The 23,773-nt window shown below is 40.4% G+C and overlaps 2 protein-coding genes and 5 long non-coding RNA genes across 8 annotated transcripts, besides 1 other annotated feature; 4 read left to right on the forward strand and 3 right to left on the reverse strand.

Moving 5' to 3' along the window:
* Positions 1-405: 405 nt before the first annotated feature.
* On the forward strand, positions 406-2,056 carry CG7573 (uncharacterized protein). The gene is made up of 3 exons (NM_168455.3): positions 406-713; positions 787-1,110; positions 1,166-2,056. The coding sequence occupies exons 1-3, from the start codon at positions 456-458 to the stop codon at positions 2,015-2,017; spliced, it is 1,434 nt and encodes a 477-aa protein (NP_729695.2). The 5' UTR covers positions 406-455; the 3' UTR covers positions 2,018-2,056.
* A 1,901-nt stretch (positions 2,057-3,957) lies between these two features.
* On the forward strand, positions 3,958-4,519 carry lncRNA:CR44361 (long non-coding RNA:CR44361). Its single transcript, NR_124882.2, has one exon. It is a non-coding gene; the product is annotated as a long non-coding RNA:CR44361 (long non-coding RNA).
* A 1,843-nt stretch (positions 4,520-6,362) lies between these two features.
* Positions 6,363-7,016, forward strand: lncRNA:CR46240 (long non-coding RNA:CR46240). The gene has a single exon (NR_133218.1). It is a non-coding gene; the product is annotated as a long non-coding RNA:CR46240 (long non-coding RNA).
* Positions 7,017-8,300: 1,284 nt separating this feature from the next.
* CG6168 (uncharacterized protein) lies at positions 8,301-10,378 on the reverse strand (the record flags this gene model as incomplete). Of its 2 annotated transcripts, none has more annotated exons than NM_001300103.1 (1): positions 8,301-10,378. In NM_001300103.1, the coding sequence occupies one exon, from the start codon at positions 10,376-10,378 to the stop codon at positions 9,350-9,352; it is 1,029 nt and encodes a 342-aa protein (NP_001287032.1). In that variant the 3' UTR covers positions 8,301-9,349. The 2 variants fall into 2 exon arrangements, with proteins under 2 accessions (NP_001287032.1, NP_648459.1); NM_140202.2 differs by having other exon boundaries at positions 9,321-10,378.
* A 1,636-nt stretch (positions 10,379-12,014) lies between these two features.
* Positions 12,015-12,509, reverse strand: lncRNA:CR44721 (long non-coding RNA:CR44721). The gene has a single exon (NR_124883.1). It is a non-coding gene; the product is annotated as a long non-coding RNA:CR44721 (long non-coding RNA).
* Positions 12,180-12,502, forward strand: lncRNA:CR44722 (long non-coding RNA:CR44722). The gene has a single exon (NR_124884.1). It is a non-coding gene; the product is annotated as a long non-coding RNA:CR44722 (long non-coding RNA).
* Positions 12,510-12,984: 475 nt separating the features above from the next.
* On the reverse strand, positions 12,985-13,659 carry lncRNA:CR44723 (long non-coding RNA:CR44723). Its single transcript, NR_124885.1, has one exon. It is a non-coding gene; the product is annotated as a long non-coding RNA:CR44723 (long non-coding RNA).
* A 4,749-nt stretch (positions 13,660-18,408) lies between these two features.
* Positions 18,409-21,538: a mobile genetic element.
* The last annotated feature ends 2,235 nt before the right edge of the window (positions 21,539-23,773 follow it).

Consider the following 23,773-nt stretch of genomic DNA (forward strand, 5'->3'; position numbering starts at 1 on the left):
AGCCCTCGACTCATTATTGATATGCCAAGCGTAAGAAGTTCAAATCCTCGAAACAAACTACAAAGAACCATGACATCCACAGTAAACCAACACATACGGCTTCTTTTCCGGTTACAAATATGTAATTTCTTTGGCGCCATTATAATCTTTGGCCTTCACTAATCAACGGCTTTCGAGAGCATGGTAATCCGTGTTTGTCCACGAAATCAGGATTATGCTAAGAATGTTGGTTAACATTGATAACCACATAAAAAAGCTCGATACACATATTCTTTTTTCGATATTCTGTTTCAATCAAAATGAAATATTTAGATTTTCTAAAAATATATAGCATATAGCACTTTAAAAAGCTTTCTACTGCTTGCTCAGTTGTCCTTTAGATTTTATTCATTTTCGGATTTATTTATGTACATATATTGTTTTAAAAACCACATACATAGTTTGATTTAAAAAATATGAACTCATTCGCACTTTATCAAGATCCTTTGCGTGGTGAGGTCCTAAAAATATCGGGAAATCAGATCGGCATGAGTGTGGTTCCCCGGAAACTTAGTTTCTCGGATCCGATTCTTTTGCGGCACATCCTCTGTCTGGTGATAGTGGTGCACAACAGTTTTCATCTCATCCTCTGTTGCAGGCAGTTGAAATTGTGCAAAAGGACTTCCGTTCCGCCGAAGCAAATGGAGGGCATTTTGTCGCAAGAAGCCTTTCAGGTGGGTTCTTCAAAGATATGGTATATATTTATTTATTTATATACTTTAAAATGACAGTTGACATTTGTTACAGGCCTCCAAGGATAAACAGCTTCATGCCTCATCCCTTGAGATATTCAATATAGCAATAGATACATTATATAGCTGCCTTGATCTGTATCTTTGCACTCTGGCTTTCCTCTGGAAATTGACGGTAGGTTGGTATCACTATGCGGACAGCACTTGGCTGAATGTGACATTTATGACTGTATTTTCAACGTACTTGGTTGTCCGGAAGTTGCCATCACTGTTTTACGAGAAATTGGTCCTGGATCCGCGATACAATGTGGATCCTGAAAAGACGCCGCCCTTGTTGGGTTTGATTTGTGCGCTGGTTTTTGTCGTCGTTTTCCTACAGGCAAGTTATTCTAATTTTTCGAAAAATATACATTCTTAAATTCGATTTTCCTCAGGTTGCCGTCATTCCGCTGACTGCGATTTTCATGGCTATTCATATGTTAAGCGAGTGGTATTTCACACTATTCGTTTGGCTGGGTCTGGTGGGTTTGTCCGTACTGGTATTGGCATTTGTTGGACTGTTTGGAGTGCCCTGTTTGGGCAAGAGTCGCAAAATGAATAGTACCGATATGGATAATAGCCTGAAAGCGGTATTGGACGACTTTAATTTTCCCGGCCGGGTCTATATGGTTCACACCTTCCATGTGGGTCGTCCGACGGCCTGGGTAATGGGATGCTGCTGTTGCCTGCGTTTAGATATCCACGATAATCTGAAGTGGAACCGTGGATTTAGCTCCGATGATTTCGACTGGGGTCAGATGGGTGCTGGTCTGAATGATGAGCAGTTGGCTGCCTTTGTGGCCCATCAACTGGCCCATTGGCAACTGTGGCATGTGGCAAAGGGACTGGCATTGATTTACTTTTATCTCTTGATATATCTACTACTCTTCGGAATCTGTAACAGGTGGATAACGTTGTATGCGGCCGCGGGCTTTACGACATTCTATCCCAGTTCGGTGGGCTTTTGGCTGGTGTACAAGTATCTAATGCCCATCTATCATGACATTTCCACTTGGATAGTGTTCTTTTGTATACGTCACTTTGAGTACGCCGCCGATGCCTATGTCAATCGCCGAGGTTACGGACTACCGATGAGGGCCGCTTTGCTCAAACTTTTTTCGGATGATTACGAATTTCCCTATGTAGACCAGTGCTACCTCATGTGGCATCGTCTACGGCCATCGGTCCTGCAACGCATCGATAATCTGCAGCGTTTGAATATGATCAATGGTGTCTCCACAGCATGATAACTGAATGCATTTCGATTAAATCACAATTATATCCTTATGTATACCAGCCATCTTCTTGATTTAATGTATTTCTTAAATTGCATCCTAGTTATCTCTTGAATGTAAGTCCCATCTTCCGCTACGAAAAGTCCTGAAAGAGAACAGTGCCTGACAGTCCTGGGATTTAACTTTAAGTGTACGGGCCAGTGAGAGCAGGGGAAGTTTCCTGTCCCAGCCGAAACTTTTCCGTTGTGTTTTAATTAAAATTCGTTTCAAATAAGCCGCTGTCACACCGCTCCCCCCCACCCACTCTCCCGATTTTTCTCTTTGGGTGTTAAAAGCTAATTTCCCCTCGGTGCGAGGGTTGCACAAACCGCATCTGAGGCTACGAAAAGTCTTTAAACTTTCGAAATTAATATCATAGCAAAGCTTTCGAAACTAGAAGACGGACTTTATTCCACTAGTTTTTGTTGTACATACATATTTAAACGGCAAACTTTAAAAATATTTGGTAGAAACAACTAACATATATATTTCAAAATTTGTTTAAATATTTCAAAGTTCTTTGGTTGAAGAAAATTGACAAATTTTGAATCTGAACCATCTGCATCTATTGCGCAATATGATTATGAATATTGTTTACGACTTTTTTGCACAGGTTCCCCATTTCGCGGTGCGCTTTGAATTTTATGCCATTTTTATGCGCGCTTTTTTGCGGGAACACAGACTTTTCCACCTCACTGTGCGGCTGGTTTTGAGCCCACTCCGCGTTTTCATTGTCTCGGTAATAAAAACTTGCGTGTTAAAATGCCAAAACTCCCACGGAAATCCCCCTTTGGCTAGCAAGATATTGAAACATTTACCACGCTATATGTATTTAGTATTTTTTATAGGTAAACACGGCTGGTGTCTATTTTTTTAACGACCGCCCGACAGAATTATATTTTATTCTTCCCTCCAAATTTATTTTAAATGCCTGTCGACGACATTCAAGTTAATGTGCCACCAGACAGTGTCAGTCAAACAATAAGTGGAAGTAATACGACCATTAAATACTCTTTTTAATTGCTAAATTTGCTTTACTTTTTGTATAGAATTCTAAAGGCTGCCTAAGGTTTTTACTATCTTAAAAAACTTAAAATATTTTTAAATATATAACCATTCGAATGCATTCATTGCACGAGAAAAATGGCATACCCTTAGTAATAATAATTTTTAAAAATTAAGACCCAAATAAAAAGCACCAGCAGCGATCGTAAACTTTTGGTCCTCGACACCAACTGGCAATTGAAATCGCTTACATTCGGCGGGTGGTGGGTGGTGGGTGGTTGGGTGGTTTGTTGATTGTTGGGTGGTGCTGTGTGGTTGGGGGTGCAAAATGGTAAGTCTCATTTATGGCCAGAACGAGTAGAGAAAAAATTGCGGGTCTGTCGCATTTTTTACAGCCATCTTCCTTCATTTTTCCACTTTGCTGCCATTTTGGAACGCAACTTAATTAGCCAACGACTTTAAACCGATTGACGGTTGCGAACGGGAACGGAGTGCAGGGTATCTGAGGGCAGATAGAGTCTGCCTCTGAGCGAGTTTTCTCGCTAAATCAATTACACAATCAAACGGCTGACAATTTTCAGCTTACAGCGAGGATGGGCGAAATTGGATGCCTGCCATTTTTGGGTACACCAAAAAAAATATATATTTCAAAGTTTGTAAGAGAAAAGAAATAGTTTGATAAAAAAGGATATTGATAGCTCTTTGCTTTCAGCCTAATTTATGGATTTTTCCAGCACACAAACATATATTCACACGTTCTTTGCTGCACTTGGTGTACATTTTCGTTCTCTGTACCACATTCACTCACATGCAGATAAGTGAAAAATGAAACATAACAGTGGGTGGATGTGGAGGGCGGTGGCTGAAGAAAAGGGGCAGTGTGGCGTGCAGACGCATGTGGATGGAAGAGGTCCTGCGATAAATGCGTTCCTTTACAATTCACTCTTGACAGCAGCCGCCTGCACCGGCCATCACCGCCCGTGGCGCCCCCTAGCGGTGACAAACGGAGCTGCCTTCCTGCAACCAACCCGCAACCCCCTTCCGACCCCATCCTGGCATTCACTTTGATGTTTTACTTTTACTGCCTCTTGACGCTGGGGCTTCTGCTCGGGCTCTATGATGATTTCTTTCCTGAAATTATATTTTAACTGCCAGTCAGCCTTGGCAGCGCAAATAAACCACCACACGCCGCACACCACCCACCACAACCGCCGGCCCATCGTCTTCCCAACCAACCCCACTCTTCTCCAGCAGACCCAGCTCAACCACATGGGGCTGGGCAAGTGCATCATGTTGCTGGGCCATAAAAAGTAATGACAGCTGAAGTTCTCCGGCTCGATATTGACGAACGACCAAGAAGGATGATGATAATCACGATAAGTGCAAAAAGTACGGCTGCAAATGAATTGGGCCCTCAACATACATACAACAACAGATTGTTATCTCACCAAATTCCAGCTTAAGCCAAATAGTTCAAAGAATTTATATTATATATATAAAACTTTATAAAAAACTGATATCTTGAATATGGTTGTCATGCTAAATATCAACAATCACCTACAAATGTGACGGGGCACAAAAATTAAATTGATCAAATCAGATTCGAAAAGTAATTTTTACGGCCTGTCTATTACACGTTTTTTATATTAAGAATCTAACCAATAAGGAAATATGAGGTATTTGTCTATTTTTATTTTCTAATTTTACATTGGTATATCTTTAGGTATCTTAAAAGTAAATAAAATGTATATATACTTTCATGCTTCATTTCAATAATTTAATATGATTTAAATAAGAACCAATAGAATTGTGTTACGTCGTAAATAACATGTAAGTTGCATAGCCTGTTGCTCAGCCGATAAAAATAATAGAAAACTCTAAATTTATAGCAACAAGCCAAACAAAACTCTTGCAATCACCGACAAATCGTGAGTGAAGATGAAAATTTGCTCCACCAGGGACCAAGGAGTTTGGAGTGGATCAGGGTGTCTAGGGACTGGAGCTCCCAAATCATTTCCGCTACACTTGCTCATTCTGGCCGCCGCTCAAGTTTAATGGGTGCAATGCGGTGCTAAACACTTCGCACATACCCTGTAATACAATAAAGCGGATAATATTTATAAATAAGACCAAGAAGCTACGATTTTTCTAATCGGAAGTTCAGAGTTGTAGTTTTATTTAAATACAATATGAATTATTTACAAAACAATTATTAGGTTCTTAAAATTTCTTAAGTTTTACTTTGTCTATGTTCTCCTTAAATATAAGCTATCCTTAACACAAATGCCATCTTCTAACGAAAGGGTATAGTGATGTGTGTCCCTGTGCTGGCTAGTCCGCCATGAGCCATGCGAAAAACATCTGCCAACGGATGAGTTTGGCCATATCCGCCATATCCGCCCGCAACCCCGGAAAAATCCAACTGAAGTGCTGAGATAAACCCTTGGAACCTTGGAAACCCTCACTGGTCGTCCGATGCACACACATATCTCTTTGTATATAGCCGCAGGACGATCTGGCCTGACTATTCATGCGTTTCAAATTTTCAATACACTCAAATGATAATCGAGACGAGGCCGAGGAGAGAGTTGGGTGTGCGGTGGAAAAATCGAGGAAAATCTAGCCAAAGGCTGATGAAAAAGCACCGCATGTTACATTTTTAAAGCGCTGGCAAACAAGTTGCGGTCCATTCCCCTTGCGATATCTTCACGGCAGATTGAAGGGAAGTGAAGCCACCACAGGCAACACCTGTTCTAATGGCCAGACATCGGAGTGATTGGGAATAGAGCTTATTAGATGGCACGCCGAAGGCCTGGTCACGAATAATCGCATTGCCAACAATAAAATCAATCAATTGGCAAACAGAGTATTTTGGTAGCTGCTAAACGAATCAAAGAGGAAAAGTTTATTGGGGTTGGAAAACCAGCAAATATAAAAAGCAAGATGCCTTGTCTAAGTCAATGATAAAGCTAGCATATTGAAAGGAAAACATTTCGATTAATTGAATTCAAGCTAAACTCGCTAAACTATTTTTAAACTATTTAAAACTAAACTCACTATTTTTATGGAACTTGTAGAAATTGCTTCTATCTGCGGACAACTGATAACCCTAACTATTTAATCATAAATTTCTGTAACTCTTTTGAGTAATCTCTCTCTTCGAGGTACTGATAGCACGCACAATATTTGCTTTCAAGCATCAAAATATTGACAAGCTGATACACACATAAGGCAGAGTACAGTTGGCGTTGTGTGTCAATTAGAAAGAAGCTTTTCTGCACTCCTGTAATATTATTTAATTTATGACAAGTTCCATTGTTACGAAGAGCACCTTTCAAAAGTGCCTCTCCGCTGTTCGTCAAACACACTCGCACAAACTCAGGCAAACATCACTAAGCGGAAAACAAATTAAACAACTCCCATGTGGAAGGGGAACTTCGGCGGTGGGAGGTTGGGTGTTTGGGTTTTGAGGAGTACTTATTCGTAAGCTGCCTTTTGTTCGTCACGTTGGCGTCGCGAAAGTGCCAAAGTTTTTCATTGTAATAAATATTTTAATTTTGAACTTGAGCAATTAACCCGGCAACGCATGTGGAAAGGAATGGAATGGAAAGTTGAGGAAAGGAAAGGCCACCACCGTTTGCTCCATTGTCCTGGCAATTGTGATAGGGATACCCACCCACTTGAGCCCTTTTTTTCATACCCCTCCCAAAGGAGGGAGCGTAACGCTCTCTGTGAACATTATGAACTTAAGCCCCCGGCAAACAACAATAACAATAAGAGTCTGAGACACATGCCAAAGTGGTTAAGTCGGCGGAGAAATGTTGGCGAAACTTTTCGGGGCACGACGCATTTAAATGATTTTGCATAATTCAAATGGTGGCAAACTTTTCGTATCCGACAAGGACACAAAAACCCTAGAAACAACAACAACAAAATAAAATGCGTTACGAAACTTGGCCCCGAACTTGGTAATATATTTTCTTTAATTGCGCACAATTAATCCTTTTTATGATGCTACCCCCCCCCCCCCCTTCCATCCCCTGCAACCAGGTGAACAGTCAGGGGTGGTTGCTCCCCAACCATCGAGATGCCGTCAACTGGAAATGTACACACAAAGGGCTTAATTATAAAAGTCAACACACAGCGAAAAGCGTTTCACAAAGAAGCTCGGGGGTTAGGCACTCTCTATATCATCATCATCATCATCATTCGCATCCGATGCACTCGCAGCCATACACAAAAAAGCCCAAAAAGCAAGAGCTGAATCTGAATCTGAATTCGTATCTGAATCTGAGGCCAAAAAAACAAAAAAAAAAAACAAGAAATTCGTATGTAATTAAAATGAAATCCCCTTTTTACGACTGATGTGGATGGCAAAGATTTTTACGGTTATTTGTTTGGTAAAAAATAAAGAAAAACAGGAGGCCAGCAAAACTCAGACCTGCAGTAATTCAAACAGCGAGCAAACCGGAAAATGTGATAACGTTTTTCATGTACAGCGCACACCATAACTGTATGCTGGACTATAAATAACAATATAACCATAAGAAACAACACATGCGGCACGTACATATTAATTTAAGTCCAAGGGAAACCTTCTTTTGCTATTCCATGAGAATCGCACTTATACTCTTGAAACGCAGTGTATGAATTATATGTATTTGTAAGTACACAATTTTTTGTTGATTAAGCAGAAAAGGGTTAGGCGACTCACTGCAGACTGTTAATGAATGTTGGGCAAGACTTTCGTGGTAATACGGCAATCTTCTTGTTTTAGTTAAGCAAAAGAAAAGGAGTGAAAGACATAATCTTGAAAAAATATTGGAAAAGAAATCCTTTTAAAAGGCTCAAAGGGCCTCCTTTGAAATATCATGCTATATCTGTATTTAGTCAAAAGAACAATTTCCCTTGGGGCTTAATCAATTCGGAATGCACTGCAAGAGTATGCAGACTTTTTTTTTCGGGTAATTAAAACAATGTAATGAAAATTGTACTTATCTTTGCATAACTGATTTATGACTAGGAAACTGAATATAAAAATGGGGTTAAGTTGTGCACTGTGAGCAATGAATTTGTTAAGATAGAATATTAAAGTGATACTTTAATAGTTACTAGGTATATCATTAAAAAAACAAATCATTTCGATTTCGCATAAGTATTTGTATCTTTATAGTAGAGTAAATAGATACAGGTTATTTTGTGTTAGTCTCCAGTGTTGTTTTTAATACATTTTACATCTTAGAAAAATCGTAAAAAAATCTGTAAAATGTTAAGGCTACTTCGTAATTAAAAGGACATTGCAGAAAACCCTTTTTGACAAGTGTTCAGACCCACAGTCGCAGTGTGCCAGTTCTATTTGCCAGTTTTAATTATTGTCCGTTTTTATTGCAGTCCGCAGATAAGGTCCGACGACAGGGATATGGCCTTCGGTGGGTCTTTCTGGGATTGGAGGGGGTTCTTTTGGGTGGCTGTCAGTGTCAACGCAGTCATCGTCACCCCCTCTTTTCCCACTTGCCCACTCCCTTGAGTGGAGTGCTGCTCCACTGGTTTTTCACCACTCGCAATCGCAGTGCAGCATCAGCTGGCGATTAACTTTTCAAATGGGAACCCTTTTTCGCGCCGCTGTCGGCGATATGCTAATGATGACCACCGACCGACCTCCGTGCCTTTGCCAGTTCATCTACATATATCTGCGGATATATATATACATATATATACATATATATGTACAATCCCTAGCCGATTTCTGGGCCCGTGTCCGCCATTCGGTGCGGTGCCCGCTGGCTGTGATGTACACTTTTTATGTTTCATTATTCGCCACATCCACATCCACATCCACATCCTTCTTCTCCTGGAAGCTTCTGGTGCTGCTTCTGTTCTGTTCTGCTCCGCTTTGCTTTTATTATTTTCAAGTTTAATTAACTTTCGTGTTGCTTTCAGCGAGCTGGGAGCAGCGTACATAAATTTCGAGTGTTGCCCGTGGCCTGATGGCTGATGGCTTTTGGCCAACTGGGGAGCGGAAAAACGATGGCGGATGGATGGAAATTTGATACGATTCGGTTGCCAGCAGAGGCGAAAAGTAACAACACAGCAGTCGGCGGTTGTGGCCAAGTCAGAATTGTGGTTATTAATAAAGAAACGATCGCAAAGCACTTCATTTCCATCAATTTGATTTTTCGTTTTTTTGTTTTTTCTTGAACCTTAAACTAAAATTTAAAATACTTCGCTCCTTTACTAACAAAAACTGTATATATTACTTAATATGCAATATAGGTATTTAAAGACATCTATTTATTGTTACTATTTAAGGGTATTTGATATAGATGGTGCTGAATTTAGGTATTCCATTACAAACATTCGCAGAACTAGACCCACTTGCTCCGTAGTATTGTAATCCACGTTCATCTCTACATCCTCGGCTTGATGCCAAACTGCTGGATATTTATTGGATATTAGATGTATGACCGGAACGTTGCGTCTCGTGAAAGGCAGGTGGTCATCATCTACATCTATACCGGGCTCAAACTTGAATAGTGGACGTTCTGAGCGCACAATGCCCGCCTGGAATAGCTTCAGCTCCAGCTGTACAAGTCGGTGGAACCAGCCTGATGTATCGAGAATGTTTTTCTTAAAGACCACATCCTTGGCTCCAATTAGATCCGGCAGCACGAAGAGGTCTATCTTATCAAGAAAACCGTGCTTCTCCCACAGCTCCGCCAAATGTCTGGAACCATATGGCGAATCCTCCTGCGACCATTCCCCAAATGCCTCCTCACCGTCGAAGAAGACCAGCATTAAACTGACCTGGGAGCGATGAAACTGGTGTTTCAAAATTGTAGCCATATTTAACATTAGTGCACAGGGAACTGCCGAATCCGTGGCGGCCATAAAATCGAAATCCTTGAAATACTTGCTGTCATAGTGGCAGCCAAACATTAGGTATCTTTGGGTTTGAGGATTTTGCCGGGCCACAATATTGTGAAAGGTTACATTACTCATAATAGGCACTTTCTGCGTAAATATATCTAACTCTACGTTCCAGTTCAGTTTCTTTAGGTAATCCACTATGTAGTTTCTCACTTCCGAATGTCCCGGTGTGCTTACTGCTCTCTTAATCGCAATCCTTTGCACATTCTTGCGAAGATTTTCAGGATCGGAGAGTCCGGCGATCATTCGCATCTGACCAAGATTCAGTTCAGTGGGCTCATATCTTAAAGTTCCATTACGGCCCACTGTTAGAAAATTTGTGTGAAAAGATTGGCAGATGGTTATAACAACAACTATGATTGCCAGACAGATCAATGCTATGAAACTGCGCCAGCAAGGCATTTTTCTGAACTGAAAAGCTGCGGTTTTAACTTAAGCCATAGTTTAACGCTTTAAATTGCGATTTAATGCGCTTGTCAAACTCCAAAAGAAGGGTATCTGTCATGCCTAGACACTTTAAGAGATGTGTCGCGAGACTATAAAAAGATGATCAACATTGTCACATCGGCTTAAAATTTGAACTGACACGAAAGTAGTATAGTATATGTTTTTAAAGTAATGAACATCATTTTTAAGTTAAGTTTACTCATTGAAAAGGTAACTTTGTGTATATGAATTTTGAGTTGTAGTATCCTCGTTATTCAACCAAGTGATTCCCTTTGTTCTGCTCAAACTCATAAATTTAAAACGCTCGGACTTTTAATTGCATTTAGCCTAATCAATTTTCCATGCACGAGTAAACAAAAGACTTCAGGAAGAGATCTGGGTCTGGATAATATACACATATGTATATATTCGATCGATTCTGTGATAGGGCTGTAATTACTCGACATCGGGGAATGACTCAGTCAGAGTAATAATCGAATGGACGTGAAGCGGCTCAAGGCATCGCAGAAATCCAAGAGAATTACTTAATGCCATAAGGCAACTGTTCGACAAGTGCTTACGTAATTCCGCATGCTTATATAATATAATAAATCGCAACACCAACACGAGCCACATCTATCGCATTCTCTGATGATTAATTTGGTGAGGCGAAGAGCGGGCCGAGTTGAAATCAACTTTGGGCTGCCAGTCAGTCTGTCAATTAGACCTTAATGTATTGTACTTAAAGTTATACGCAATTACGATAGAACTTCATCTGTGGAACTGGTTTTCAACTTCTGTCCCGGCGATAAACAAATGAACACATAAGCCGACCCAGACACTCCGATTCTCAGACAGTCAAACCTCACTCAAGTGACTGCCAAAAGCGATGGAAAAGAAAAAAAATATAAAAAATATAAAAAAATCAAATTCGGGCCAAGTCACTCTAGTCGAAGTCGATACTTTGTAGTATCGAGTACTTTGTAGTATAGTGTACAGAAGTTTATGAAGTTCAGTTGTTTCTCAAGATCCTTTGAACAGTTTCCTTATTTAGTATTTCTTTTGAACAAGGTCACGTGTACTTAGCATTTGCCACATTGTAGCATAGTTTATGTAGTTCAATGCTGCTGACTTCCACTGATAAATTACTAGTTAAATGTATTGGCCATAAACCAAATTTGAAATCACTCGACGGAAGTAAAGTGAATTTACTGTGGACCTGTGTCTGGGTCGCTTTTAGCCCTGCGGGTTCCCTTTATATACGTATATACATATATATATTTTTTTTCGAACCCCATCTGTTCACTCGGACTGTCTGTTGGTCTTGAGATTTATGTCTGCAAAACAATCTTCCAGTCAGGCTAACAAACAAGCATTGTTTACCAACTCCGGCCGGTTTTGATACCCTAAAGAATGGGTCTCCCAGCCATCTAACACAATTGAGCAACTTATTTCATTAACTTAGTTATTAAATGGCAACTTTCCTACTCACTAAGGTAAGGCATTAATCATGCAGGCTGATCTTGGTTAAAATATATACGATAGATATTCAAAGTTTCTATTATTTTGTCTATTTTGTATTCACCATTTTCGGTTTCTCAGTCTGTCGTTTATTTATGTATTTAGCATAATCTTGAATATATTAGCACACTTAGCCATTTTTTTTTTGGATATTAGCTTGCGGTCCGAATCCGTTTAGCAGACATATGAATATTCATAGGTTTGTCCGGCGCCAAGTTTATTTATCTAATCCAGCTCTAAACGAGGTATTTTAATTGCTCAGGTTGTGCTTTTTTAACTTTCGAACCTGATCTCCTGAACGCCAAAGGATTTCCTCGCCTTTGGATTCACTTCAACCGCAACGAAACTGCCGTCCGCCCCTCAATTGGATGCGGAGGGTTCATCATTGCCGCCCTCAGCACTCGCCGGGCATTATCTCCGCCCCACCATCGCCCAACCCAGAACCACTGCGATGGGTATTGGGAGTGGTGGAGGAGGGGGGAGGGGGGCGGCAGACTGCGGATCGAATGGAGTTCCAAAGATCCAAGACCGTTCGTTCGGCCAGGCTGCCTCGAGATTGAGTCAAAGATACGGTGGGGCAACACGCGTCCGTCGCTGGATGTGATTGCTGATACCCTTTATAAGGAGGGTTCGAACAAGTAGTAAGTTTTAATTATAAGTGCATGCATGCAACTATATGGGTAACATTTGAACCTATTAAAATCTAGTTGTTTATTATTAAAACTTGAATTCTACACTAAGATAATGGGTAATAGTTGTAATTTTTGCTGTATTTATTGTGTATTTGGGATACTTTGTCTCTTGAGAAAAGTTTATTCGTATTTACCATGTTACCATATCCTTCTAATCGTGTTCTTTTACTATGTGAAGATCATATTCATATCATCAAAGTATTGAAAATTATTTGTGATTTTAAGGAATCCCACTTTAATAAATTTATATTATAGTTATATTTAAGATGTTTATGTATGTTTAGTTATGATAAAGTTCTTACAGCTCATATAAAAAACCGAATTTTCGAACACTGTTTTAATATGAACCTAACCTATAACATTGATCTTCAAGGGTATCGTAAGCTTCGGTTCCTTGAGATGGCCCCTATTTTTTGTCTTCCGTCATTTTGGGTCGCTCGATCCCCAAGCGCTGCAGGCTCCTCGCTCCTCGCTTCGAATTCGGAGTCGCAATTGGAGTTAAAGTTGGAGCATGAGGAAGAGGAAGCGGTCAGAGGCAGAGCAGGGTTGTATGTATGTATGTACATATGGTAACCGAGATTATACAGGTACGCGTGCTTGTGTGTGTGTGTGTGTGCGAAGGTGCGGCTGCTCGCTGTGGTTGTTGTTGCTTTTATAGGCGATTTATAACGTTGACTTCGTGTGGTGTTTTTTTTGTATTATTTTGTTGATAATTTTTGTTGTATTTTTTTTCGCTGCTTTTTCTTTTCAGTTGTTTGCTGTGGTTAACTTTGTTGTTGGTGCTTTTGTTGTTGCTGTAATGGCCATAGCCTGCGTTTTGATTGCAGTCAGAGTTGCTGTTGTTGCTGCCTTTGCCTTTTTCATGCCATTTAAGTCTTATTTATGGTTCTCGTTGATGATCGTGTTGATGGTCGTACTTTTTTCCATCCACTTTGTTATTGTTGTTCAGCGTTTCTTTTTTCCATTTTTTCCATTTTTTCTCCTGTTTTTTTTTTTGGTCTTGAGTTAACCTTTTTTTTCGACTGCGGTACTCTGCGTCTGCGAGGGAGTTTGATTTGATATGGGTCATGCCGGCATTATCTATCCACGAACATCATCCCCGGATCGTGAGACCAAGTGCGTGCTGTCATCCCCTAAGGTAAGGTATCGCCAGGTACCGCTGGTAATAAAATCGTTAGAGAACTGACCCACTGATCCAACGCAAGATGGTAAGGGGGCATATCATTCCAAAGGCAGGTACGGTATAAATTAGAAAACGAATTAGCACCTAGACTTGTTGTCTTGCAGCCACACCTGTATTCCCTTACCAAAATCTACCTATACTAACCTATAAATCTTTGCTCGATATTAGTATTTAAGAGATACAAGAAAATGCAATAAAACTTAACTTTTATTGTAGATATCCATATTGAAAAATGTATATTATAATATTTAAAAGCCAACTTGTCTAACTTTACTTTATTTTTTTTTTTTGGGTCAACTTACTTGAGACTTACCCATGTGCAAAGTGCATCTGAAGTCTCGTAAGTCTGGCCACTTTGGTACCCTGCACTTCACTTTGATGCTTGATTTTTAACCTTCTTAGCTCACCTTTCCACCTGCCCACCTCCCCCCTTTCTCTGCAACTACATCTTTTGTTGCTGGGTTTTCTCTTTTCGCCAAATGCAACGACTTGCATACAAATAAACTAATGTGTGTTTGTATGTATATTTCGTTGCTCGTTGTGTTTTACCCCAACAATATTTTGTGCTATTTTTTCTGGTATAATTTATTTTTATTTGTTGCGCTGTTAACTGCGAAATGGGTTTGCACGGTAGTCCGATTTGGAGTGGACCAGCTCAGGTTGCTGCACTGAAAGAAATGCATGTGTCTGGGAAAGCAGAAATAGGGAATTTGGATTTCAGTCCATTTAGTTTAGTGGTTTTGTTTATTACAATAAATGCCATATGAATGAAACATTTTTTGTGGGCTTGATAGGCTCTTTTGTTGTTTTTTTATTTTGTATTATTTTTTTCAGTGTTATTGCTGCTGTTGCTGAAGGCTTTTCTTTCTCGTTTGATTCGTTTGCTCCGCAATCGCAGGAAATCAATTATAAAAAACCTTTGCTGTTCGGCTTCACTGGCCACGTTAATTCGTGAAAAATGTTTTTTCTTTATTTTTTTTTTTTTATTTTTGCCTTTTTCCAGGTCTCAGCTTAATGTGTTTCTCGTTTTGTTTTCGCTGCCGCTGCATTTGAAAGAGATTTCATTGTTTCTCGGATTGGAGTTGAAAGTGTTGCTGCTGCTGCTTGGGTCACAGTGGCTTTTTTTCAGTTACTTTTTTTTTTTTTTTTGGGCCATGACAAAGGATTGCGCGGCAGCGGAAAAAGTGCAATAAATTTTACTATGCTCGGTGCCGAATGTCGATTTCGTTCAATGATTTCTCCCCACGGCAGCGACAACTGCCGCCTGCCGCCTGTCGATCGTCGACCTTTATTTATGTGCCTTTGATAATGCGTTTTTAAATTCAGGAAGTCGCAGTTTATGCTGCCTCCCCATGAACTTCCCCCTTTTTTTTTTATTTCCACCGTTCTCGTTTTCCGCTCGATTGCTGCAGGGGCGTAGCCACTGATTGGCTTCCAAAAAGGGAAGGGGGGGTTCCTAAGAACGAGGCCTAAGGTTCGAATGGATTGGAGGATTTCCAAAGAATTTCCCGGAAGAAAAGCTTAGATTCGACATTGCATAGCTACAGAACATCGATTATAAAGTGTCTAAAGAAAAGTAGTAATGTATTTTATACCAAAAATTTATTCTTTATAAAATTTAAAGAATATGGTTAATATTATACGTTAAATTATTAAATGAATTCGACAAGCAACAAGCCATCAGTTCATTTTAATTATTCACATCAATATGTCTGCTTTAAACCATTTAAAGGCAGCTTTAATTGGTGTCAAATGCGTCTTGTCTTTTCATAATTTTATTGACATTTAGGTTCACTGATGGCTTGTTAAGATATTGCTGTGCCTAAATGACAGAATATATATGTTGAAAAGAATATTGGCTTCAACTAGTAATAATAACATCTTATGAATGTCGAGCGTTAACAATTTGATTGATGACAACAAATCCGACAGATAAAAAATGTATGTAGATTAATTTGAGTACTTAGGCAAATAATTTATTCATTAAGTCACCTAATTTAATAGTGACAAATCATTTTATTTAATGCTTTCCTGTTTAACTACCTACCTTCCTGTTCTAGATTAATAGGTATATACTTGTGCGGAATATTTTTCAAATCGCATCAATATATTGCCGAGGGATTCACACGTCGGGCACTTATGGATTCACTACATCCAGATGTTGGATCGTGATCGATGGCTCGACAATATCTATCGCTGAAGTTTATCACTTCGCCGAATGTGGACAACTTACTGCCCATAACAGGAAACGGTAATGAGAACCATTCGAAAGCTCTTGAGGTTCCACAGCCAGCTAGCCAGCCAGCTAGCTCCAACTGGTCCATCTGGTAATGGCGATGTGGCTCCAAGTGCACTCAGCTGTGCTCCACTTCAAGAACCATAAGATCCCAGAGATCTCGAATCTCGAAACCTATGCCGATACTATATGTAAACAATATCAAGCGGCGAACGCGACATGAATTTATGAGATCATTTTTGAAGTTAATTATGCCAGGGCATAAATTTTACAAACACACACACATCTCTGCCATACAGATATATAGATATATATGTTTGTATATAGCATATATGTAGCTATTGAGTGCAAAAGCCCTCCATCTACAGATGCTGTCAAGATTGTTTCTCGTTCTTCGTCTTTTATTGTCTGCTGGCGTTTCTCTATTGCCTCTTTTTTTTTTTGCACGTTTCACCAATCATAATAGTTTTTATCTTAAAACCCATAAACATGTGCATAAAAAAATACACAAAAAAAAAGGAGTTTGGCAGAAATAAAAGCGAACAGAGCTGGATGGAACTCGTTCCTAGACCTAGGTTAGTTCTCCACTCGAATCAGATCTCTCTCCACGGATCTCAGCGCCTCCAACCTCCACTAGTTGGCCAGAAGACCCAGTCCGTCCGTAGTCTTTTCTTTGGTAGACCTGTTTCGTGTCATAGATTTGTTTTATGTTTATGGTGTTTGGGCCAAGTCCGGAGACTCGGCGGCTGTGGGGGTGTTGGGGGGTTTTTCGAACCTCCAAGTCACCACCACCGACACCGACTACCAACCAAAGTGGTTCGGCCAGCCAAACAACAAAGAGTCTGTCCCAAAGTCCGGCCAATGTTGTTGCTGTTGTTGTTTATGAACAAGAAGTTTTGCGGCTATGGATGTGGTTTGTGGTTTAACTGCTTTTATGGTAACACAAAATAAGAAAATCAACGAAAACAACAAACAAACCCCCCAAAAAAAAAGAGAAGAAAATTATAATAAAACAAGAAAGTTGCTCCAACGGATAGCTAACCGAAATGCGTATGCTCTTTGTTAAATTCTCTCTCTCAAAAAAAAGGAATTAAGATTTGAACTAGTTTAATTCAGTTATGTTAGTTCAATTATATATGTTTTTATTTCTAGTAGATCTGAACAGATTAGCAATAACTAAGCATACAATACGCATTTTGCGTACACTTTCGTGGTGCACTTCGTCACTAAGCTAATTTCCATCCAGAGTGTTAGTTATATTTATAATTTATACGTTATATTTAAACGTGTTTACTTTTAATTGGTTTTGATTCGTGTAAATAACTTCTGGCACTTAAAATTTAATCAATTAATGCAATGTAAAAAAGTTTTCCGATATACGAACTTCTTGGGGCAATTTGAGCAATTCCTTTATTTTCGTCTGCAAACTTGGCGTTGAATTTTGAATACTCCGCACAAAAGGGCAATTCAAAACAAAGTAAAAATCGGCACCAACAACAAAACAACAATTGCAGTGGCAGCAGCATCGACTTTTGTTAAAAAGTCATCAAAGACCAGCAGAAACAACAAAAACATTCAGTTGCCAAGAGTCACGATGTTTGGTGGATTTGATTTGATACCCTAGAAAGGTTTGCCAAATTAATCTTAGACGTTTTTATGCTTTTTAATATTTCGAAATTTTTTAAAGATTGAAACGCAATAAGGAGTAGCAAGCGATATATATTTAAAATTAAGAAAATACATGAAAAAATGTTCTTCTGTATATGTATTATTTAAAATTAGTACTGCTAGCTGATTTTTATTTTAGCTTAGCAGGACGCAGTTATTTTGGAAGGTATTCTAGAGTCGATTCCTTGGCTTAGACTTCCTATCTTGTTTTCGCTGGATTCAAAACCAGTTTTGGCTTAAAGTCTAAACTTTATTTACAATATTGTTTTCTTTTACGACGTCGTCGCTGTCGACCGCGATAGTTGTTGCTGTTGTTTTTGCTGCGCTTGTTGGTTTGACCCAAGCCCCTTTTTGTAATAAAGAAACTGGTATACGAACAAGGCACAGCCACACATCCACTTCAGCTCCAGCCTCAGCTCCAACCCGAACTTCAACTCCAACTCCACACCACGGAGTAGTCCCCTGGATGCTGCCTTAAAACCCAAAGCCTCACGACAATTTAGCCAATTTGATGTGCATCTTAAAAAAACACAAAAAAAAAAAAAAAAAAAAATGAAGAAACATTCGTGGGGCCAAAAGACGATTTCAGTTTTCAGTTTGCATAGGAAACGTTGCTGGATGAAATGGGATGACCGCGCAGATTTGATTTTCTAGAGAGCCCTTTTTGGTGTTGATTGGTCCCGTGTGGTTTATCAATCATTAAGAGTAACATTAACAATAAATTTATGACGTTAGACAACTCCATTTGGGCCATCAATACGAGAATGGACGAGCTATTTAAGCTTATACACGAAACTGTAGAGGCTAATAAAGCTTTCAGAGAACTGGTTCAGGTTCTAATTACACGTATTCCTAAATGACTCAACCAACCTTAAAAATCGGATTGTGGAACGCTCGCGGATTAACAAGGGGCTCTGAGGAGCTTCGGATATTCCTCAGCGATCACGATATAGACGTAATGCTTACCACGGAAACACACATGCGAGTTGGTCAGCGCATCTATCTCCCAGGGTATCTTATGTATCACGCCCACCACCCCAGTGGTAACAGTAGAGGTGGCTCTGCAGTCATCATAAAATCTAGACTTTGTCACAGCCCTCTGACACCTATCTCTACTAATGACAGGCAGATAGCGAGAGTGCACCTGCAAACATCGGTTGGGACCGTCACTGTAGCTGCTGTTTATCTACCTCCAGCAGAAAGATGGATAGTAGATGACTTCAAATCCATGTTTGCTGCGTTAGGCAACAAATTTATTGCTGGTGGTGATTACAATGCCAAACATGCATGGTGGGGGAACCCAAGATCCTGTCCTAGAGGTAAAATGTTGCAAGAAGTCATTGCACATGGGCAATACCAAGTTCTGGCTACGGGCGAACCCACTTTCTACTCTTACAACCCTTTGTTAACACCATCAGCCCTTGATTTTTTTATAACCTGTGGGTACGGCATGGGCAGGCTAGATGTACAAACTCTCCAGGAACTCTCGTCGGACCATCTTCCTATTCTGGCTGTATTGCACGCTACGCCGTTAAAGAAACCACAACGCGTACGTCTACTTGCCCATAATGCTGACATAAACATATTCAAAACCCATCTTGAACAGCTGAGTGAGGTAAATATGCAAATTCTGGAGGCGGTGGACATTGATAATGCCACAAGCCTTTTCATGAGCAAACTAAGTGAGGCTGCTCAGCTTGCTGCACCGAGAAATCGGCATGAAGTAGAGGCCTCCAGACCACTTCAACTTCCTCCCAGTATATTGGCACTGCTCAGGCTAAAACGAAGAGTTCGAAAAGAATATGCTAGAACAGGTGATCCCCGCATGCAACAGATCCACAGTAGACTGGCCAACTGCCTGCATAAGGCCCTTGCTCGAAGAAAGCAGGCCCAAATAGATACCTTCTTGGATAACTTGGGTGCTGACGCGAGCACAAATTACTCACTGTGGCGTATCACGAAACGGTTCAAAGCTCAGCCCACCCCAAAATCAGCAATCAAAAATCCGTCTGGTGGCTGGTGTCGCACTAGCTTGGAAAAAACTGAAGTGTTCGCTAACAACCTTGAGCAACGTTTTACACCCTATAACTATGCACCGGAAAGTCTCTGTCGTCAGGTTGAAGAATACTTGGAATCGCCCTTTCAAATGAGCCTGCCTCCGAGTGCTGTCACACTGGAAGAAGTGAAGAATTTAATAGCCAAGCTGCCACTTAAGAAAGCTCCTGGAGAAGATCTTCTTGATAATAGAACCATTAGACTTCTCCCAGATCAAGCATTGCAGTTCCTTGCCTTAATATTCAACAGCGTTCTTGATGTTGGCTACTTTCCGAAAGCTTGGAAATCGGCGAGCATAATTATGATCCATAAGACTGGAAAAACACCGACAGACGTTGACTCGTACAGGCCCATCAGCTTACTCCCATCTCTGGGTAAAATTATGGAGAGGCTGATCCTAAACAGGCTGCTCACATGCAAGGATGTTACCAAAGCGATTCCCAAATTTCAGTTTGGCTTCCGGTTGCAGCACGGTACTCCTGAGCAACTACATAGAGTAGTGAACTTTGCTCTGGAAGCTATGGAAAACAAGGAGTATGCAGTAGGTGCCTTTCTTGATATTCAACAGGCATTTGACAGAGTCTGGCACCCTGGGCTCCTGTACAAAGCGAAGAGGCTGTTCCCGCCGCAGCTATATTTGGTTGTTAAAAGTTTCCTGGAAGAACGCACATTCCACGTCTCTGTTGATGGGTACAAATCATCAATCAAGCCAATTGCAGCTGGAGTTCCTCAAGGAAGCGTTCTTGGCCCAACCCTATACTCAGTTTTTGCTTCGGACATGCCTACTCACACACCAGTCACAGAGGTAGACGAAGAAGATGTGCTCATAGCCACCTACGCTGACGATACTGCTGTGCTCACGAAAAGTAAAAGTATCCTGGCTGCCACTTCTGGTCTACAGGAATACCTGGATGCATTCCAGCAATGGGCTGAGAACTGGAATGTGCGCATCAACGCTGAGAAGTGTGCCAATGTGACGTTCGCCAACCGAACAGGTAGCTGTCCGGGTGTCAGTCTGAATGGGAGACTGATCAGACACCATCAGGCTTATAAATACCTTGGTATTACCCTCGATAGGAAGCTCACCTTCAGCAGGCACATCACAAATATTCAGCAAGCGTTCAGGACCAAGGTTGCTCGGATGTCTTGGCTCATTGCACCACGCAACAAACTGTCGCTTGGCTGCAAGGTCAATATTTACAAGTCCATATTGGCCCCCTGCCTGTTCTACGGCCTGCAGGTATACGGCATTGCTGCGAAGAGTCACCTTAATAAGATCCGGATCTTACAGGCGAAGACCTTAAGAAGAATTTCGGGGGCTCCTTGGTATATGAGAACAAGAGACATCGAACGCGACCTCAAGGTGCCCAAATTAGGAGACAAGCTCCAGAACATCGCCCAAAAATATATGGAAAGGCTTAATGTACACCCCAACAGCCTAGCAAGGAAGCTAGGAACTGCAGCTGTGGTCAATGCTGACCCTCGGACTAGAGTCAAAAGAAGACTCAAGCGACACCACCCTCATGACCTCCCTAACCTGGTTTTGACCTAGAAAGTCTTAGTTTTAAAATTCATTAGAATAATCAAATAAATAATAATTACTATGTTATATCAACTATTATAATTCTCCCTATCATTTTTAGGATTAAAAATCTGTTAGTCTTAAGTAACCAAGACACATTGTAAAATAAAATAATTTAAGCAGATCAAATTAAGTTGCCGCATGGGTAACAGTGCGTTGATCAAATAATAAAAACATCATCGTAATAAAAAAAAAAAAAAAAAAAAAAAAATCATTAAGAGTGACCGTCGGTCGGGGCAGATCGTAAAAGTCGACTCTAAATGCCCGAACCCGGCCTCTAAAAGGCCATCTACAAATAGCATCCCATAAACGTAACCCAAGAACAAAGCATAGCAGGCCGTGCAGTAAGATACCATGCTTATGGGGTTTTATGAATGCCCCACTCGGATGAGTTACAGCCACCAAATGAGCCATTTGCCCGCTCATTTGATTGCACGTTTCAGGCTTCTAAACCCAAAAAAAAAAGAACCACTTCGAAATTGGAGTTAAATCAGCTTTTCTCTCCCTCAGCTTGCTTTTCTTTTGGGTGGAAATTTATTTCGTAATTGGCCAGCTAGATGCTTTCTAATTTGGCCAAGGGAACTATCTATAGCTTTGACCTTAAGACGAAGAAACAACAATTATTCTTTCTTGAAGGTTTGAGCACTTTGTAAGTCTTCAAAAATAGCGATTAGGTTTAGTTCAAAATGTAATTGTTCCTTAACAACATGTTGCCATTCGATTTTCAGATGGTCGTAATACTTTATGTGTCCTTAGATAACCTAAACAAGCTTTCTACAGTTAGCAATACATTTTGATTTGTCGTAGTAGTTGCAAAGTAGTTTCGTAAAGAAACATCATAAAAATAATCTGTAAGATTGGAAAGATGCAATTACCATTTTAAAGGACTTTTGCCAGAAAGCACGGAGAATCCACTTAGATGAAACCACCAGAGCATTGAGCACCACTCTCAACTGGGTGACCTCAACCGCAACGTGGAATAGCTCGGAGATGGGCGCCAAACAAGAATGGCAGGAAAAACAAGCGGAACCGTGGAAAACAAGGAAAATGTCAATAGCTTAGGCAACGACATAATTTGCTTTGCTTAATTTCTGCTACGTTTCGGTATTTTTATTGCAATTTCTATGGTTCCATTCGTTCGGTTAACCGGAGGATGGGCCGAATCCCAAGAGTAGGAGGCGTGTTCCGCTGCCAGCAATCTGCAATTTGCCAATGTGTCCGGCCCGGGTGTTCACAGAGTCCGGAGAATGGAGAATGGAGCCCACCCTTCCGTATACGTCTGTGGTCGGAGTGGAGCAATGTAACATGCCAAATGTGTCCCGGAATTTAATTAAACATTTTCTGCGCTTATTCGTGTATACTAACGCTTCATCCTGCGTCCCTTCAGTCGTTTTTCCCGTGCATCACTAGTTCTCATCCCTTTGGTTTCTCGGACTTGCACTGAAAAAAATGCATCTTAAGTTGGGAGATATTTAGATGCAATATATTAACAAGTAAGAATGTAGCCTTTTAAAGGTCTTTAAACATCAGTTAGTATTTTAAATTGTATTACCTAATATTTTAGCATATGGGAGCAGATAGATAGATAGGGTATTCTATTTTGTATCTCAGTGCATAGCCATCAACTTGGTCGTCAGTGTCGTGTCCGAAATTCTTGTCCTCCGGGGGTAGCTTTTACTATTGATTCTGGGAACGCCTCGGTGGGGTTGGCCGGCCAGTAAATGGCAAGGTTATTGACATATTTTAACAACTATTTGCAAAAGGCTTTAGTTTCACTTCAATTTCACATCCCCCGCAACCCCGTGGCCCATTCACGCATAATTGAAGCAAGTGCAGAATGTCTTCATCCTTGAGGTCCTTTCCTCCTACTCGGATTCTCGATACCGGAATTGGAATCTTTGGCTTCGGATTCGGACTAGCAGTCCGTTTGTTTGCTTTCATGTTTAAATGTGCTCGCGGCATCAATATTTGTATCCTTGCAAATATTTGGCATTTGTCATGTAAATAACGTTATTTCAATTACTTGATGTAAACGAAACGGACAACAGCAGCGAAAATGGAATGGGCCGGAAAAAGGGAAAATTTTGCACGAAAAAGGAGATACAAGTTCTTAGAAGGGATTGCCATTCCTTCAGCTTTTCTTATTTGCATTGGACAAACGACTTTGAGCGACAATTTTTGCTGCTATAAAGGGTTATATTTAAGTTAAATTTTTATGAATATTTTAAAGATTTGAACTATGAAAGAACAACATATAGCACTCTGCTAAAATGTTATTATTATTTCCCTTACAATTGCGTCAATATCCTTGGCGGCAATTCAAAGTCATATTTTTCTCGAAAAATATAGAATAATATTGATGTCCAAACAAAAGCCACGCGATACTCGGAAATTTGATTGTTCGCTTGCAAAATAACAAATAGCAAACAGAAGT

This window comes from Drosophila melanogaster, chromosome 3L (genome assembly GCF_000001215.4).
Source record: "Drosophila melanogaster chromosome 3L".
NCBI classification, from domain to species: domain Eukaryota; kingdom Metazoa; phylum Arthropoda; class Insecta; order Diptera; family Drosophilidae; genus Drosophila; species Drosophila melanogaster.